Source organism: Miscanthus floridulus, chromosome 1, assembly GCF_019320115.1.
Source record: "Miscanthus floridulus cultivar M001 chromosome 1, ASM1932011v1, whole genome shotgun sequence".
NCBI classification, from domain to species: domain Eukaryota; kingdom Viridiplantae; phylum Streptophyta; class Magnoliopsida; order Poales; family Poaceae; genus Miscanthus; species Miscanthus floridulus.
The window spans coordinates 127,147,082-127,167,341 of record NC_089580.1 but is presented as its reverse complement, the minus strand read 5'-3'; the positions used below and the strand labels follow the sequence as shown (position 1 = coordinate 127,167,341).

The 20,260-nt window shown below is 49.7% G+C and overlaps 1 protein-coding gene and 1 pseudogene across 1 annotated transcript; both read right to left on the bottom strand.

Annotated features, from left to right (window-relative positions):
• Positions 1-15,539, bottom strand: part of LOC136462895 (uncharacterized) — a 73,573-nt pseudogene extending 58,034 nt beyond the window's left edge.
• Positions 15,540-16,408: 869 nt separating this feature from the next.
• Positions 16,409-17,754, bottom strand: LOC136493079 (protein SAR DEFICIENT 4-like). Its single transcript, XM_066489124.1, is given in 2 exon segments — positions 16,409-16,971; positions 16,973-17,754. Coding segments are annotated over 2 exon segments (1,020 nt in total). The 5' UTR covers positions 17,630-17,754; the 3' UTR covers positions 16,409-16,608.
• Between the last annotated feature and the right edge of the window lie 2,506 nt (positions 17,755-20,260).

Genomic DNA, 20,260 nt, shown 5'->3' with positions numbered 1-20,260 from the left:
TATTTAAAGAGGAGGTGTTGTAGCTAAGGAAAGGCGAAAGGTTGGACGAAAAACCCTCTCTATTCCCCTCTTTAAATACGGAATCAACACTGATTGACACTTGAGGGGACGCACCGGAACTGACAGGACGCACCCCAGTCGATGAGGCGTCCCCCCTTGGTCAAACTGAACACTGCCTGGGTATGGTCTACCACTGACCCGCTCCGGATGCGGTAATTAAGGAGCCCACATAGGCAGACAACCCTTCGCCTCCCCATGCAGGACCACGGGACGATCCAATGATAGGACCTTTTGGATCTCCTAGGCCGGCCATCCGGCCCAGAAGAGACGACGAATGAATGCCCAAAGAAAGATAAGCATCTCTGCTTTCTTACTTTACGCGTTAAAAATTGATTCTTGGGCTTCCGACCCTGTCAAACGGCAGGAATACGAACATCAATCGAGGGCTGCCGAGGATGTCTACCAATCTAGACTTCCTCCTCACCCGACCCCCTCCATACACTTGAAACTAAGGATGCGAAATATGAGCATAAAACTTTGAGTAAAAACTGGACGAACTAGCAGACCCTACGCCTCGGTAGCTATGGTGTTTCTGTTCACCAGAAAAATCATGCTCAACGCCCCTCGCATCTCTAGCTTCAATGTCTACCTTCTCAAAAAGGGTTCGGAGGGGTCTGCCTACAGAGTCTCTCCCAAAGAAGAAGCTGTCAGGTTGCCCAAGTTAGTTAAACGGCTCGGATCACCACCGAGATATGAAAAACAAAGAATAGCGATTCTTATGCAGGTTACTCCAACCTCATCGCAAACATCAGGGTCCGAACCCCGCATGAACACATCAGGTAGGAGCTTTTCGTCACTCATACCGCCCAGGTAACATTACCGAGCCTTCATTTTGATTATATTATACATATGCAAAACATCCCAACGCTTCGTGTTGCATCACGAAACGGCCATCGCCTCATTCGATATAGGTGACCATAGGCCGAGGTTCGAAGGTCGGTCTGCGAAGGGCTCGAGGCCACCTCATGCCAAACAGAGCCAGGGAGAAATAACTGAGACAAGCCCCAGCAGCCCTGCCCGACTCCGCTCAGAAGCGGACAAGGACGTCTCGACCTTTTCTCGTTCGATTCTAACGCCGAGCCAAACCCACAGAATCTCCATCGAGGAGAGGCCATCGGGCCGCCTGAGCCTATCGAACGGCTCGGGCATCTACCGGGAGGTGGGTTAAGAAGTTGTGGAGTGCCACCAGAGGGCTCTGCCGACCCCATCAGCAAATGATGGACCCAGATTCCACATGAATGTACCCGTTAGTGAGCTCGTTGAGCGCGATACTCAAGCCGTCGAGGCAACTGTCATTTACTCAGCCCCTCCGATTGCGAAAATCGAGGATGGGGTAACACGCAAATTACAGCTGCCCCCTATCAGACCCTGACAAGGCTTGGAGGCTTGAGCCAATCAATACAGGGACACAGGTTCGAAGGTCCCACCTTGCCGAGCCCATAGAATCCCTAGTTGGGGATTTCTGTTGGAAGACAAGGCGGGGAATATTGCAATGTCATCCAAGGACTTCGTCGACCCTATCACCAAAACCACAGTTCTGATCTCCAATAACCCTCGACCCTAGCAAATGCAGGGGGTCGGACCTAGGGCTGGTTAAGGTATGGCTACCTTCCTTTCTTTCTTTCGAAACAATCTCCTCGCATCAAGACCAGCGGCATGATTCGGGGGAACAGATTGGGAAGATCGCAAAAAATCAAACAAAACAAAATTACGACACAAAATCGCGAAACCGCATCCAGACTCAAAAAATACCGACACTTGTCCACATATTACATATAAGTTGTTCTCAAAATTGTTTGACTAACTACTCCCACGAAGGGAGAACCATCTCTTTCAGATTATCCGCTAGGTTTTTCGCAAGGGGAACAACCATCTTCTCCATTTCCTCCAGCTCATCATCCTCATAGGTGGATGAGAAGCCTTCGCTCATCACCTTCAGGTTGATTTCCTTCTCGTAATGAGCATGGGCGACGGTGAAGGACTGGGTGATCCCGGCATGAAAGGCACTCTCCTCAAGCTAGCCCACCTGAGCCATGATACCTGCGGCACGAGCCACAAGCGGGCTGGTCTCCACCGGCTCTGTCACCTTCAGGGCATTGAGGACCACCCCGACCACAGCTTGCAGAAGATTGTGCTCAGCGCTCTCAACCTGAAGGGCCCTTCATGCATAGGCAGCCTCTTTTTCCAGCTTGACGGAGATGTTTTCGGCGCTCAACCTTCGGCTCACCGCATCACTAAGCTCTGCCTAGAGAGAGCGGACCACCTCGACATCCTCATCCACCTTCTGCTAAAGGGCCATGGCCCTACTCTCGGCCTTCTGTTGGAGATCCTGCTCCATCTCTAGCTCCTTTAGGACTTCACTGGCCTTCTCATTAGCCACAACATTCCTCTACAGTAGCTCGTCTCGCTCCTTTTGGAGCCTGGCGATCTCCTCCCCATCCAGCTTGGACCTCGCCAACAAATCCTCGAACATCCCGTGGGCCTCCTCCACGTCTTGACGTGCCTGGGCCTCCCGCTCCTGGGCAGTAGCAAGCTATGTGGCCATGTCTGCTCATAGCCGGGCCTCCTCGGAGAGGCGATCCCACTCTGCCTTCTGCTCGCAGAGGAATCAGGATTTATTCTGGCTACAAGCAACAAGAACCTAAAGAGGAAGAAGACTGGAATCAGAAATGCGAAAACACAAAAACATGCGGAGAAAGAAGAAAATCAAGCGAATACCTAGGTAGTAGGAACGACAATTTCACGCAGGGCTCCTCTGGCCTGGTCTAGGGCCTCCAGCATGGTTGAAATTCTGATGTCAAGACCCTCCCGCTCCATGCTCTCAGAATGATCATCAAGCGAGAACAGAGTTGACGTCGGGTCCTAGGCGGCCATCCACTGAAGCGGTGGCTCCCCCTGCGTGGGGGAGCAGATTCCTCCTGACAAAGGGGCCGAGGGTGGCTCCCTCCTGACCCTGTGCGGCACCACCGCCACACTCAAGGACCCTCCGGCTGGACCCTCCTCCGTCTAGGTTGCTTCGAGCGCCACGGGCGGATCCACCTGGGCCCCTGGTGGCACGGATTGCACTATGCCCTCGAGCACCACCATGACCATGCCCGGCTGATCCTGGCTTGGCGCAGTCACGACCACCTCCACCGGTGGTATGCGGCCCTTGGCCGACTATTCCACGTCCGCCATGGAGGAGGCCGCCTGCTCAGTAACCTCCGCGGGCATGGGAGCCACCACGGACGCCGTTGGGTCGGCCAACGCGGCCCCGACGTCGGCACCACTCTTGCCTGAAACGGGGGTGACTCCAGGCGACGCCATCTATCCCGCTTGAATGGCGAGGCTCTTCTTGGGCGCCAGCCCCAGGGGGTGACCCGTCCGCAAGAACCTGCACAAAGGTATTAATGATTAGATCAAAATAGAAATGGAAAAAGGATGAAAACAGGGGAATTAGTAGCTCACGTTGACGTCCTCGGCCGGCGGAAGCGTTTTGGGGATGGATCCCTAGATCCCTGCCTCGACTCATCTAGGCGGGACCGTTTCGAGCCTACCCCCTGCTCTGGGGTAGGGAGGCTTACCTTGTGGGGCGTGGCACCAAACCCACTCCCCTCCTTCATCTCATGGGGCACGGCACCAGACCCGCTCCCCTCTATTGTCTCATGGGGCGTGGCACCAGACCCGCTTCCCTCCATCGTCTCATGGGGTGTGGCACTAGAGCCACTCCCCTCCCTCGTCGCTTCGGGGTCGGCAGTGGTAGGCCCGCTTTCCTCCACCCACCGGTCCTCGGTCGGCATGCCGTGCGAAGCGGCGGACTCGCCGGCCTCCACCGACCTCATCGATTCACTTCCCTCCGCGTGGAAAGGGAAGGGTCCCTGCATGGATGGGTGCCCACTTGTCAGCGTGTCCTCGTCCTCCAGGACGTCCCAATCCACGCCGATGGCTACCTCGTCGTCATCATCATCGTCATCGTCTTCATCCTCACTGCGCACATCCTCTCCCCGATCCCGTGCCTCCTACTTCAGTCGCTTCGCCTTCTTCATTTGCTCTCTTGCTTTCTTGTCCTATTTGGCCATGAGTCGATTCGCTACCACCACGGCCTTGTCCTTGGGCAGTGGAACCAGACTGTCCTTGAAGACTAGCCCCCTCAGCTGGTTCCAACGCCATGAAGGCGAGTATCAAAAAATAGAGATTCAGAAAAAAGAAAAGAGCACGAGAGAAGAAGGCTTACGAATTCAAAGAACCTAGGCTCCAGCCGCATTGGGGGATGTCCAGGCACCAGATACACGATGTTGAGGACCCTGCCGGTGGAATCCTTCGTCGGCTCCATCGCCTCCTTAATGCGCTACGCCACTTTCGAGTAAGGGAGCGCCTCGTCAACGAGCACCGTCCCTTCGAATGACATCCCGGGCATCATCCGATGTAGGGGAAGCACGCGCGCCATCAGTGGTGCCACCCTCCTCGCATGATAGGCGCCGATAATCCCCATCCCCTTTACACCCCGATCCTTCAGGGCTTGGAGGGCGGAGAGAAGGTCGGAGAGGTGTTTCTTGTCTTTGGACTAGACGCCCTAGCTCCACGACTCCAGAGCATCTACAATAAGGCATCCAGTGTACCTCGGAAGGGTGGCACTCACATCATCCCTAACATAAAACCACTGTGAGTGCCATCCCTTGTTGGATGTCGCCAGACGCATGTATGGGTAACCCCTCGACTGGGTATGGCATAGATGAATGCTGGCACATCCCATCGACGCGTTCACATCTTTCCCCCCAATCTTCCTCTTCGACAAACTAATGTTAAAGAAATATCACCATAGATCAAAATGGGGATCGATCCCTAGGAAACCCTCGCACAGGGCAACAAATGCTGCCATGTGTTGAATCCCATTGGGAGTTAGATGCTGCAGCTCCACCTCGTAATAATCCAGCAGCCCCCGAAGGAATCTATGCACGGGTACCACGAATCCCCGCTCATGAAAGATGGTGAAAGAGACAACATACCCTTCGGGCGGCACCGGCTCACCCTCGTCGCCAGGTAGCAGCCACTCCTAGACGGCAGATAGTGGGCAGAGAAGGCCATGGCGGACGAGGCCCTCCAAACGCCATGAGGTGATGCTAGATCTGCCCCACAACTCCATTAAAGCAATGAGGGAGGAGGGCAGGTGTGAGCTTGATGGCGGCTGCAACACAAGCGCAAGCTGGTCGATGGTGACGATATGGGCACAGGAGGCTGGGGCGATTGGCGGTGGATGTTTCAGAACGCAAAGGCAGGGGAGCAAAATATGGAACCTTAGGGGCGAACCCCGTGGTTTTATAGGGGGCGATGGACACGAGAAGGGCAACTGTCCACCTCGATCACCGGGCCTACCATGAACGCCACCGCATCACGTCGCAGGACATGCGCCCGTAGTCCCTATCCTCTCATCCCAAAAATCACGATGGATGGTTCACCTTCCCCAGGCGAATCCGGACTCTTTACCCACCTGAGAAACACGAGCCACGAAGGCCCCTTTTTCACTTTGGCCCACCTAGGGCCCAGAAGCTTGGCGGTCAGCCCAACTAAGGAAGGATCCGTGAACGATCCAAAATCAAGGGCAGAAGCACCAGTTAGGTCAGCCCTAAATGAGTTCCCCGTAAACGGATGCCACGACCCTCTCAGAAAAACATCCAGTTGACAAAAAACTAAGTCCTTCAGCCTTACCCGCGAAGGGACCAATACAACCCTCCGGGCGACTCTATTCGAATCACTCGGGGGCTCGGGGGCTACACCCATCGGGTGCGCTCGCGCGCACCCTTCGACAAAGTAACTTCGACGAAATCAAAAAACACCCTCTAGGTGGTTCTACTCGAATCACCTAGAGGCTCGGGGGCTACTGTCGGGGACCCAATACTGGGGTACCCCAGAAGGTGGAACCAAAAACCACCGAATGTTAAAAACTTCTGGATGCACAAGAGCGTCGTTTCGTCCCTTGTTCGAATGACAGGGGTTTGGTTCCGCCTCGCCCGACGCCTTTTTGAGATAGCTCTGCCTCACCCGAGGGCTCAGGGTTAGTCTCCATCTCGCTCGACGCCTTTGAGGTGGCTCTGCCTCGCCCAAGGGCTCAGGGCTAGTTTCCATCTCGCCCGACGCCTTTAGGGCGGGCTCAGTCTCGCCCGAGGGTTGAGGGATAGATTTCGCCTCGCTTGACCCCAGAGGGGCAGGGATGGTCTTGCCCTAGAGATAGGGATTGGTCTCCGTTTCGCTCAACTGCAAGGAACGAGCCTCACCCTGCTCCATATCTGAAGACCAGATTCATCTTACCTAACAACTTCTCCCTGTTCCCTCAAGATGATAGGTACAGGGCAGGACAAGACGTTTGGGTCAACCATGGCTCCAAGGACCATACCCTGCGCCCTGGTAGGAAAAGTACTGCCAGGGGATGACAGGACAGGTGCTTTAGACCCTTCTGGGCACCGCAGAGCCCGAAAGGTTGTACAGGTGCGTGCTCCTCGCCCTGTAGAATTGTAGGCACCGCCTTTAGCCCTGGGACACAGAACTCGATGAAGATATACGACAACCGCTATGCTCTAGAAAAGGATTTACTATCTCCATGCATGACGGACATTCCATCACCACGCTATGGACCCGAGGGAGTGGCACCCGCTTCCTGACCCCTTAGGTCCGCCAAGTCAGAAGGCCTTGACCACGGCGTCGCTCCGGACCCTGACCCCTCATCCCTCCGACAAAGACTCACAAGAACTAGAAGGCGTGCAGAGCAAGGCTAGGAGAGGCCAATAAGTCAAAACCACTGTACTACAGCCCATACCCTACACAGGGCAGCATTCTATAATCAACCTGACATTCTACAGAGACATTGACAATATTGTAGGCGCTTATCTTCCTTCGTACTCATCAGAATGAAGAACCAGGCCAGGTAGACATGAGCCACAAGACTAAGTAGAGTATACATCCTAAACCCTCACCCTTGTAAAAGCCAGCCCCTTCCTCTATAAAAGGGGATGCGCTTCCTCCATCAAAGGGGACGGACTTTGAACCGAACAGGAAGACACACATACACACAGTCAAGTTGCTGTGAAGCTCTTGACCTCCTTTCAACCCTTCCATCAGAGACTTGGGATCAGTCCCTCTCTTGATCGTTTATACCCCTTACTACAGACCGTTCATGGTGCTAATAACATGAGCAACAACAAACTGGATGTAGGGACATTCGGCCCGAACCAGTATAAATCTTGTGTCCTTTAGTGCACCATCCGAGCCTAACGCGCATTACTATAAATTTACTTGCTAGTGCTCGTACGAAACACCGATAGATGGTGTATTTCTTTAGATGAGAGTCAGACTCAGGGGGAGACTGAGCAACAAACATAGCCGGTAGAGTAGACAGAGGGTACTTAGTAGGTAGAGCATGTTGAGGAGATAGTGCAGGCAACACAGCCACAGCTTCGACGCTCTAGTCACACACGTACTTAGGTGTCACCGAGGCCTGAGACATAGAGGAGGGGCTCTCATCCACCTCCCAGACCATAGGGTCCACCTCCAGTGGTTCACCTTGACCTCAGGGCAGCCATAGCTAGACAGGTGCAGTAGCTCCGCTTCATCTAGTTTGAGGATTGGTTTCCACCGAGGTAGGATGAGCGTGCTTTAGAGAACTTCTACACCGTGCTGTAGGAGGATTTCTATAATGCTTATCTTAATAGTGGAGTTGCCTTCAGATCTTAGAGAGTCTACTCCATAGAGTCTCTAGTTGTAGCTGTAGGCAAGCAGATCCATCCTCTTCTTACTTGCTAGGTTTGATAGATCTTCTTGGATGGGCTAGCCACTTTGTTTTATCATGGGTCCATGAGTTTTACTCCTCTCTTTGGATTGACCCGAGGCACAGATTCATATACTTTGCTTTCAGAGGCCATGACTATAGGCTCTAGAGCTCAAGGGTTAGAGGGATACTGAGGATTCTTGAGTGCCCTATTTGCCTTCATGAGGTATGCTATGGAAAGACAGAGCCTCCAAGACGCCCTCACAGCGGACTTGTGCCACCTATAGATATTGTCAGACCTTGCTTCATAGAGCCATTTGGTGAGGGGTCAAGCAGGACACCACGTGACCTTACTCCTATAGCTCAACTTCTTGATGCTATTATGAGGATGACTCTGCTCCTGAGGATGGGTTACCATGAGGGTTTGACTCGCATTCAGTTGTGGCTAATGTATCACCTGGTGTCTCAGTCAGTCTTTGATATTTGGGATGTGATACTTTCAGAGATGGAGGATACACTAGTAGAGGGCTTCAAGGGTCATTGTTAGCTATCTTATGCTCATTGGATCACTTTCCTAATCTGAAAGGCAATTACATAGAAGTCTCCTAAGACAATGGCAGAGTACATAGGTGTAACTACTGAGTTTTCATCATATGACATGACCTAGATGCTGTGTCACAGTCATGCCAGGATTCCTCGACATTCGAGCCATCACCCAGAGGTACCAGAGACAGCAGCCTAGCAGGATGAGATCATCAGGGGCATTACAGCGATAGAGGAGCAGCTTGATGCTCAGCAGGAGGATGTCGTCGAGAGAGACCTAAGTGACAGCTCTGATGATGATTATCAACTAATTCCATAGAAGGCTCCTCGACCATACAATAGAGAGGCTAGTGGCTCTAGCTTTGCTCCACCATAGACAGATCCAGCACTTCTTGTAGTACTTGAGCGGATGAGACAAGACTAGGCACGCCAGGCATAGGAGGCAGCAACTGCACTTGCTCAGGTTTAGGCTCAACAGGATGAGTTCTAGAGGCAGCAGCAGGCCATGCAGTAGTAGCTTGTGATTCAGCAGCAGTTACTTGGCTTCATGTAGCATGTATTCACTGCTATTGGAGTTGCTCCTCAGCAGTCTACACCTCTGTTAGGCTAGCCTACTACTACCACTCTAGTGACTCTAGCTGTATAGCCCAGTGGGCTTTAGAGTTAGGGACCATCAGCTACTCAGTTTGCTTCACCTATAGAGAAGGTGTCCCAGTGGTTTGCTTCACCAATGATAGCTCGGGGTCCTCACTTCACTCTTATTATTATGGGCTTCACTCTGACTCAGAGTTCTTTAGTGTTAGTGATGGACACCCTAGTCTCCCGGAGTCTTGGTGCTACCTTTAGTGAGCTTATAGGGCAGCCTACACCTCCTGAGTTATGAGTCCCTGTCTCTACCATAGTTGCTCCTATTATCGGGGCTATAGAGACGATCCCTTTATCTGTTGCATCATCAGCGATAGCGGCTGATGTGGCTCCACTTCCTATAGTGATACTTCTAGAGTCACAAGCTACGCCAGTTACTGAGTAGACCTAGACCACTTCACCTTCACTTCTAGTGATAGAGGGTCAGACTGCTCAGAGTTTAGGGTTAGAGGATGCTGCTGCTTAGTTCTAGATCTCTCATCGCACCTCAACGCCTGACTCGATTGCTTCTATCCCATCGTCTGACCCTTAGGTTTTGGTGCTTGACACCAAAGGGGGAGAGGGAGCGAGTATGTTAGATCTAGGGGGAGTGTGTGATTCGTTATTTTTGGTTCTTTGTGTGTGATACTATGTGCATTCACATTTTCTTTCATGCATTGCATTACATACTTGTGATGGTGAGACTTATGTGACATGTGTGCTCTCTACTTGATATATTTATATATGTCATGTCACTTGGTTATGCTCATTTGCATTGCTTCCACATTTTACTCTGATTCAAATGAGCTTTACTTCATGTACTCATGCTTATTTCATATCTTTTGAGTACACCATATTGGTTTGGATCATATAAGCATGTCTAACCCCTTTGCTCTTACTGTCAAAAGCTTATATGAACCAAGCATGTTGAAAACCTCACTCATCTCTTCTACATACTCGAGGTTGTGTTGTCATCAATCACCAAAAAGGGGGAGATTGAAAGCATCTAGGCCCCTAGTTGGGTTTTGGTGATGAATGACAACATGAGATTACTATGATGAAGGTATATTTTGTAGAGGCAATTTGAGTTAGGTCATGGTAATGGCAATTGATTGGGCAATCATGGTTGTCATGCCCCTATCGATGGAAATCATTTTAGTTTTCAAAGGATGAACGACAAGGTTAAGGATGGACTAGTTCTAAGTGTCATTTGGTGATGGAGAGACACTTAGAGTAGTTTAGGACTTTGTTTTTTCTTTGGCCATACTATTAAGGGGGTATAGACTAGTAACTTGACCTAGGTAAGTCTAGTGGGTTAGGTGTGGTGCACACTTGTCAAACCTAGCACTAGGTAGCTCAGGAATAGCCCTAAGATCAATTGGAGTAAACTTCATTCACATATGATTTCGAGTTGGAAGTGAATGGAGGGTCAAATGATTGACTGGACGCTAAAGGGTGAGTCCGGTTAGTTCATTTGATCAATTGGAGTCATCTGGTACTGATCGAACGCTAAGTGAAAGTGGACCGAACACTAGGTGCCTGTGTTTGGTCAACTCCAGTAAGGTTCCAGAGAGGGATTTTCTTGACTAGACGTGTCCGGTCAGGGCTGATCGCACGCTTGTTAGGATCCAGTAACTGACCGGACACTGAACAGTGAAGTGACCGAACTCTGGGTGCCAGCGTCCGGTCAACATCAGTAAGGTTGCAGAGAGCATTTTTCTTGACCGAACGCGTCTGGTCAGAGTCCGGTCGGAACTTAATGACTCTTTCTAACATAGTGGTGGGTATATCTGATTGGAGCATCCAGTCACACTGACCGGAGCGTTTGATCACCCAGCAGGACGCTAACTCAGCCTCCAAACATTATGTTTTGAATGAGGGGGTATAAATACTTACTCCACTCGTTCAAGGGAGGTCTCTTACCCATTTGTTCAGCTGAGAAACACCTTGAGAGTGCAAGGGAGAGCAAAAGCCTAGTGAGGTGATTGAGATTTGAGAATCCAAGATTAAGATCCTCATTAGTGCAAGGAGAGTAGCAAGTGTGCATCCACTCTTCTCATTAGGTTTGTCGTGGTCAAGTGAGAGTTTGTGCTTGTTACTCTTAGTGATCGCCATCACCTAGATGGCACGGTGGTGATTGGGAGTATGGTGATTATCTAGCGGAGCTTGTGGATGACCCAACTTAAGTTGTGAGCAGTTGTGGGCGATTCACCATGACGAAATGTCGAAGAATCAACCTATAGAGAGCACTTGATCCTTGCACGGATCAAGAGGAAGCTGCACCCTTGCACGGGTGCTCCAACGAGGACTAGTGGAGAGTGGCGACTCTCCGATACCTCGAGAAAATATCACCGCGTTCCTTTCCCTCTCTTTACTTTGAGCATTTACATTTGAGCAATTCATTTCTTGTCTTTATATTCCTAGAATTACCATGCTAGAGTAGGATTGGAACCTAGGGTGCAAACCTTTTGTGCAGTAGAACAATAGAAACACATTCTAGGTATAAGGGGTGAAGTGGGCTAAGTGTAGGTTTAATTATTACATAGAATTTTAGAATTAGCCCAATTCACCTCCTCCCTCTTGGGTATCTTGATCCTTTCACACACCCCAGTTTGTACCAGATCTTTGTAGTCCATCCCATGGCGGGGGTAGGCTGATCTTCTTGAATGACGTCCTCCTCCTCTTCATCATCAGACAATACAATGACCTCCACTTCTTCGGATTCTTCTTCTTCGGACACTTCCTGAAATGGCTCAGGCGTAGGTGCAGGTGCTGGCGAGTCAACTTCTTGCTCCTAGGGTTCCTCCTCCTCACGTGGCTCCATGGACTCATACAAGCTACGAGGCAGGTAGTAACCTCCGTTGCTGATGCAAGCGGTCTTATTGGCACGAGGCATCTACAAAATTAGATTTAGTCAGATTAGAGGCAATAATTTTCATAACAGAGTGAGGCAAAAGAAGCATATAATTTAGCAAATAACAAGGGTGAGATGGGAAGCATGAAATGAGTGAAGCAAAAGAAGCTAAAATGACCATTGCTAACTAGGCTTGCGTCCTACAATCAACACGGCTCTGATACCAATCTGTCACACCTGATTTTAAGAATAAAATGGGATGCAAAATCTTATGTGCGCCCAGAGATCAGTCACACATATAAGCCGACATATTATAAATAGTATCATCACAAGTTTTTATTACATCACGAATAATAAGACAGTCTTCACATAAATGTAGCAGAAGTATAAAGAAAAATTCTCGCGGAAGCTCCATATTACAGGGACATCAACTGGTTGACCACAAGTCTAGTAATCCTCAGGAAAGTCATCATTACCATAGCCATTTGTTACCCATCTGGGATTTTATCCAAATAATGAAAATAAATAAGCGTAAGTACGTACCGTACTCAACAAGTGTAACATGGGGTTCATGAGGCTCAAAAGGCTTGACATAGGTTTAACAGCATTCAGCTTTTAATTGTCATAATTTTAGCATAAGAGTAGCAACAAGTTATTTCAATCCCATAGTAAACTCATGATCAATGTAAACATGAATAATGAATAGCATAAACAGATAATTTTTAGTGATCATCTATTCCATAAGGGTTCCAAGACCGCTCGTGATCGTGAGCACGACTAATATACCAGTTTTACACTCTGTAGAGGTTGTACACTTTTACTATAAGTTATGATACCCATATGCCTAGGTTAATTACTCCCAAAACACTTCTAAGGTGAGCAGGCAGGGGTCACTATGAAGCCTTTCAAAGGTTCATCTAACAAGTTAGGGCCATTAAATTTACTCGGCAAACAGATGTAAAGCCCCCCTTCCCAATGGCACATTGACGCGCATCCTATACACATGGGGACAGAGGCCGCACTATACCTGATTCGCCAAGCCATTCTTACGCCAATAAAGGTAGCCTCGAACAAGCTAGAAAAAGGTCCTCATACCAAGCTAAAGCCAAAGCCATGTAGCCCTCATAGCTGTACTATAAATACCAGATGATCACTTACAGATAAGTCCTTTGGGAGAGGAATCTGAAGCATTTAAAAAGTAGCTAAATACTCCAACCCCCTGTTTTCAAGTTGCTAAAAAGTCATGTTTTAATATTTATTGTATATACCATTAGTTAAGTTACAAGATCATGGTTTAGTTGAGCACTAGTAAAGCTACCCAATGCATAACCCATAGGAGACAAGGTATAAGTCCAATTCTAGAGAAATCCCTATCAAGGTGACACATGCAACATGAATTAAATGTATTAAAGTTGATAGGAAGCAAGAATAATCCCATGCTATACTTGCATTGAACAAAGTGTTCTTACTGATCCTGCTCATCAAAGTAGTACTCTTGATCACCCACGAATTGCTCACTGTCTATATTCGATAATCACAGCAATATACAAGCATCCATAAGCAATCATGCATAGCAAATAAATGCTATAGATTAGAACTATACAACAATAGCATAAAATCAAGATGAAAAAATTTGTAAAACGAATCTACGTCTCACCACGAACATACATAAGCGAAGATCACAAAAATCAGAGCTAAAACGAAGAAATTATTTATTAAACAAGATTTTATTTATTAAAATAATAGATTAAATCTAACCTCGAATTTTAAAAGTTGATAACATATATAACAGTAGTATGAACATGTAGATTATGGAATTACGAACCTAACGCAAGTTGAACGGATCAAATCGGAGTTAAAACGGAGATTTTATGGCCTACAGAAGGTAGTGGCAGTTCTGTAAATAGATGAAACTTAATTTCTGAATTTAAATAATTAAAACCTGATTTTCAATCTGCCTAAGGATTGCGGATACAATTTAAAGAAAAGGCAGGGGCTCTTTAGAATAAATGCAGGGACGAAGGATTAAGATCCAAATAATTATAAGGGTCTTGTTGCAAAATGACAAGCGAAGGGGTATGTTCTAATCTTGGCCCTTGATTTTGGATCGCACGGTTAGAAATAAACTAGAGAGAGAGAGCGGACGGTGAGCTCTGACAGCGGCGCCATGGTTGGAGGCGGGCGGCACACATGGGATATGACGTATGGACCACAGAGAAACAACCCGAACGCACCGAGAGAAAAGAGGAGAGCAAGGCGAACTCGACTAAGTAGCTTACCGCGGGGTGAAGCGAACGGGAGCGGCGTGGTGCTCGGCGAGGCGGGCAGTGATGGCGGCGGTGCTAGGGTGGCGGCGACTGGCGCAATGCAAGGGCGGCGGCTGATGCTTTAAGGCTAGATGAGGACGACGCAACGCAGGGGCGCTATTTATGGGGGCCTCGACGTGCGGATCAAGTCAGGCGTGGCGGAGTCGGGGCGGAGGCGGACTCATCGCTCAGTGCGGTGTCTTGCTCGGACACGAGCGGAGGAAAGAGGAAGGCCCTGACATGCGGGACCGGCTCGTCAGCGTCACAGGGCGCGGAAGGAGAGAAGTGCAGCGCGGGCGTGCTGCTCGGCTAGGCCGAAACAAAGGAGCGAGCCGCGCGGAGATATGGGCTGAAAGGGAAAAGCGGGTTCGGCGGAGAAGAACTGGGCCGGCCTATAGGTTCAGTGGGGCAGCGGCGGCAGAGAATGCTGGAACGAGCCAGATTCAAGAGAAAGAAAGGAAAAATAAAAAATCTTTTTTCTATTTTCTTAAACACAATTTTAAATCCAATTTCAAGTCAAATTCAAATTCTTTTGCAAATTTCAATCAATCCAAAGCATCACAAATAAAATATGCAGCAGCATGCATGCACATACATGTGTGTGGACCTTGTATTTGATTTTAATTTTAACAAAGTTATTATTTTTCTAAATTTAAATGCTCACAAAATACATAATTAAATCAAATTCACATATTTTTAAATGATGCAAATTTTAGGGTGTTACACAAGCCCATCATGCTCTTCTATCACACTGTCAATGTGATATTTTGAGAAACTTTTCACCTCCACTTCAATCCCTCTTCTCAAAAAAAAAAAAAGAGCCAAACCCCCGCTAGTTCCCACAGTCAACTGTCACCAAATTCGACATTTCTAGCTTCCACCTTAACCAATCCAACCATTTACATCATGTTTAGTTTTTGATAGGAAAAGAATATCAGGGGCCTCCCGCTTCTAGATATCCAAAAGTCCTTGAATTGCCGGGCTGTTCCTCAATCCTTGGCACGCGAGGATTGGGGAACAGCCCCACGTTTTCATTTTTAAACTTCTTAGAACTCTCAGAAGCCCCGCTTTCACTTCTATCTTGAGGAACAAAACTCCCTTTTACTGTCGGAACTAGAGCCAACGACTTCCCATCAAACACTTCCATAGCATCTCCATCCACTTCTGCTACATTCTCCATCAGGTTTTCATCAGATTTACGTTTTTTTGTGTGGGCAGGAATCTGTTTACCATATACTGAATAATCTTGCAGAAACATATCATTTGCAGTCATGTTAGCATCATTAAGCACATGGTTCCTTATTGGTGAGGATGCCTCGACACCGCTACCATCTCCAACATCTTTTCTAGAATCTTTGTCTTTATCGTCACTTTTTTTTAGAAGATTTTCTGGAATCTGAACTTCCACAAGCATCAGAGTAGTAGCTTTTCCTACAGGGGCTACCACCCTGGGCAAACCATTCACTTTGATTCTTTAATCTTTTCTCCTCAGGAGCACGCAATTTTTCACTATATGGCAAACAGCCTTTTTCATCTCTAGGAGCTGGCTTAGGACAATCAATTTCTGAGTGTCCAATAATACCACACGCAAAGGAAAACAAATTTCTCGCTCGCTCTCTCAGTCATCACGGCTACCCGCACTTGCATGTTCTTCTCTCCTTCCTCCTGAGGCTTGAGCTGATCGATTCACAATGCAAATCGCAACCACTGCCAACGGAAAAAAAAAACCATCGCTAGGAGGAATTCTGGAGAAATTCGGATGGTTTGGAAGAATGCTGGAGGAATTTGTGAGAGAAAAATACTGTTCCGGATGAAAAAAGAAGCGGATCAAGCCGGGTTTAAGGGCACCGTTCGCGTGTCCTTAAACCCGGCTTGATCCGCTTCTTTTTTCATCCCGAACAGTATTTTTCTCTTACAAATTCCTCCAGCGTTCCTCCAAACCATCCGAATTCCTCCACAATTACACCAAGCGAACAGGATCGTGGAAGAAGCAAGGCAATAAAGACATGCCCCTATCGTGGATGGAGCTTGCGGCCTCTCCATGAACTCATGCGCCGAGGACAGAAAGTATGAGGAAGGGACATAGAGGGAGCGGCCAGGGAGAGAGAACACAGAAGAAGATATGAATGACGTCCACGGGAGAGAACCCAGAATCCTTTATTCCAAACAGGTTCTAAAAATCATGATAGGTCTGGTCTGGCATCGAAGCGAATGTTCGAACCATGGAGCTCCATTTTAACTATGAACACTTACCAATTAAAAGATTCACTTTGCCAACAAACATGAGTAAGCACAAACAGACATATAGATGCGGGAAGTACATACATTCTCATTGGAATCCATTAACAAGTGAATCTATCACCCACTTTTGTTAATGCATAAGGATTGAGCTGATCCGTTTATTTGTGTTCTGAGTTCTGACTCGTTGGATGGAGAAGAAAAAGCAACACCGGCCGCATCATCTACAACAACAAGCTGCTCGCTCAAGCATCCTTGGTTGCGGCGACGTGCGTCTCGTAGGCCAGCTGCGCCGCCAAGAGATCCACCACGGCGGTGCCCACGGACTTGAACACGGTGATCTCGTCGTCGCTCCGTCGCCCCACCACCGTCCCGGCGGCCAGCTCCGAGAGCGTCCCGGCCACGTCCTCCCTCCTCAGCACGCCTCGCTGGACGGCGCCCACCAGTTCCCCGGCCTCCTCCATGGCCGCCTCGAAGTCGATGAACACCCTCCCGAGGCGCAGCGCGTCGTCGTCGCACTCCCGCATCGCGGGCGTGAAGGACCCCACCAGGTCCAGGTGCGCGCCGGGGCGCAGCAGCGCCCCGCGCACGATGGGCTCCCGCGACCCCCGTGGCGCAGCTCACGACGTCCGCCGCGGCGACGGCCTCGTCCATGCCGTCGCCGTCCACCTCCTCGACGGCGAGGCCCGGGTGCGACTCGCGGAGCCTGGCGACGAGCGCCGCGGACTTGGCCCTGGTGCGGTTCCAGACGAGGACGCGGGAGATGGAAGGGACCGCCGCGAGGTGCGCCTCCGCGAGGTAGGGCGCGAGCGCGCCGGCACCAGCGAGCGCGAGCACCGAGGGCGGGCGGGACCGGGAGGCGAGGAGGAGGGAGGCGGCGAGCGCGGAGACGGCGGCCGTGCGGCGCAGCGTGAGCGCGGTGCCGTCGATGGAGGCGAGCGGGGCGCCCGTGGCGGCGCTGAAGAGGGAGACGGCGGCGTGGACGGACGGGAGGCGCGGCGCGTTGGACGGGAAGGAGGTGACGGCCTTGAGCGCGAGGTAGGGGAGGGATGGGTGCGCGCACCAGGAGGGCATCAGGAGGAGCGCCGCGGACGGCGCCGCCGTGGGGAGCGGGAAAGAGACGCGCTGCGGGCACTGGATGCAGGCGGAGAGGTCCGGGTGGGCGAGCCCCGCGCGGAGGTGCGGGATCAGGGACGTGAAGGGGAGCAGCGAGTGGAGAGCCGCCGCGTCGATGTAGACGAACGGGTGCGACGGCGGCGCCGCCATGACTGCTCTGCTCTGCTCCGCCTCCGTTTCGCTTGTGTTGTGGAGTCGTCGGTTCGCGGATGCGGTTTGGCCGGCGTTTGGGGATTGGGAAACGGAAAGGGTAGGGCAGGAAGACGAGACCGGGAGTAGCGTTGCCCGGGTTGACTCGGCAGTCTACTGAGGGTTCATACTGATGCTGTGTCAAGCAGTCAACGTGATATTTTCAGGTTGCGAAATTCCCATTCCTAAGTTCCTATCATATGTTCAGCAATTTACACGGAACTCATGCGAAAATGCTTCTGTTTAGAAGAGTGCTAAAGGTTGGTGTTGTCCAATTTGTCGTCGTAGAAGGTAGAATTATGCTTGGGGATTATTTAGCGACACATTGGCAAGCCGAATTTGCTTGGCATTGTTTCACTCCAAACGAATTTTCATGACCGAAAAATTTATGTATACCTCTTCGTGATGAATTCGCTGCTATGGCATTCAGCAGATTGAGTCTCCGTGAGTGGAAGAAACACTGCACTGTTAAACTGGGCACAAGACGAAAATTTTCAAATAATATTTTTAATGATTAATTACACATGTAGAAGTTGTTATACAAATTTTTTTTGACATATAGCAGCATGTCGAATGCTCAACGGCCGATAAGACACCTGTCGGCTTCTCATAAGCTGATAGGACTACGTGGCGCAAGTATGGTAGCCGACAAACGCCAAAGTAACTTGTCGGCATCTAGACGGCCGACAGGGCCAGTCGGCCCTTGGAAGGCCGACAGTACACCAGGAAGTCAGCCACCCACACGTCGATAGGTCTTTCGGGCCCCATATGGCCGACAACTCGATTTCATAATGTATTCCTTCTTTTCTAGACACAACCACCACCCGATGTGATACTTTTTCACGTCACAACCATCTTCGGACAGAAAACTAACTTTGCCAATTTTTGAGCAACACTAAAAACATTAGATTAGTTCGCATCACAAATACCCTTGTTATGCTCAAAAAAGGATAGAATACTCGCTGCAAAGGCTAAACAATATCCGTTTATGTTATAATTGTCCTTTGCCTCGATGCAGGAGAGGGACTGTATTGGAGCGTTGCCTCAATTGCAAAAGTGCGCACATTAGTTCATTAGTTCGTATCACAAATCCAAGAACACATTAGTTCACATGCATATATCCATGCTAGCATACAACCATATAGTCCTACACGCTTAACCTACACAACGACCACGCTTAGGTGCCTGCGCACCTCAGTGACGAACCTAGGCCGTAGGGTAAGTCCACTGGTCTGGAGGGCATCGCTGTCATGCCGGTGGGGTCGACTCCATATGCTCAGTACCCTAAAAGCTGTGAACGCCCTACCACCTCAGGGAACCAAGGAGGCGTGTCGTCCGTGTGAAAGGTCCCGAAGCTGCTAGTACCCTCTGTGTAGTGACTGCAAGAAGCACGTGTACCTATACAAAAAAAACTAGGTTAGATAGAGCATGTTACATACATAGTACATGAGAAATCAGGAAGGTAATCTTTGAATTACCTAGGACTTGAACCCTCTGCTGCAGCTAGTGCTGGGATGGATGAGAACGTCCTCTTGATCCGTCGACTGGAGGTGGTGGTGGAGGCACAGCCTGGTGGGCATGAACAACTATGTCAGTGGTGTGGCGGCATGATGCCCAGCGTACTCCCGCCAATCAACGTTGCCCTAGTCATCGAAGGGCGGCAACCAACTCCAGCCTTCCAACCGTTGGGGGGTTGTGCTTGAACTGTTGGGCATACGAAAGCAGCTCGTTGCCCACATCACTGCAGATATCTGTCTGCAAGCAAGGCATGTATTATCTCATGTATTGTTATGTTTCATTTGCAAAGTAAGGATAGGACAACGTATGTAAGAAATTTGCTTACCAGCGCATGGAAAGCAGCTGGTGAATCCATCGCGAACGTGTCGGTGATCTCGGCCTCGTGTGGCGTGGCCTCTACCGACACGGGGAAGCAACCGACGCGTGTGGCTCCATGGAACCAATGAAAGTACTCTCGGTACGTGGCCTCGTCGAATGGCCCACCAAGGTCGTGCACGTCGGTGGTAGCTTGTGCCTAGTCGTTGACCCAAGGCACCATCCTATCCATCCACGACTGCTCGAACGCTACACCTTGACCTTTCCTTGAATGCCTGCAATACAATTAATAATGAATAATACTATTACAACATATAGACGAACGCTTAATGCAACAAGACTTACCCGTGGGACCGTCAAGCTGAAGTCGGGGAAGGGGAAGACCTACGCACGCCCGGACTTACGTGCCACCTGTTGTGGACAGTATGGCTCGATGAAGATGTCGAACACTAGTCTTTTCCTCATGTACCATAGCTCCTGGTCACGGTAGCACAACTCTGACAAGCCATACGGAGCACGGGACTGCATGTCAACTACTGTGTATGGGGTCCACCGAACCCTGTCAGCTGTGAGCTGGTCTAACGCAATGATGTACACATTGTACGTGCCTCTACCCATGCCTGTTGCCCACCTCGCCTACAAAGAACAAAAAATTTGATGAATGTTAAAAGCATAATACTAGTATGTAAGAAAAAATAGTAGAGATGAGATACTTACGTCACGGGACAACCAGAGTGTGTCCATCATGGGGGCGTCGAG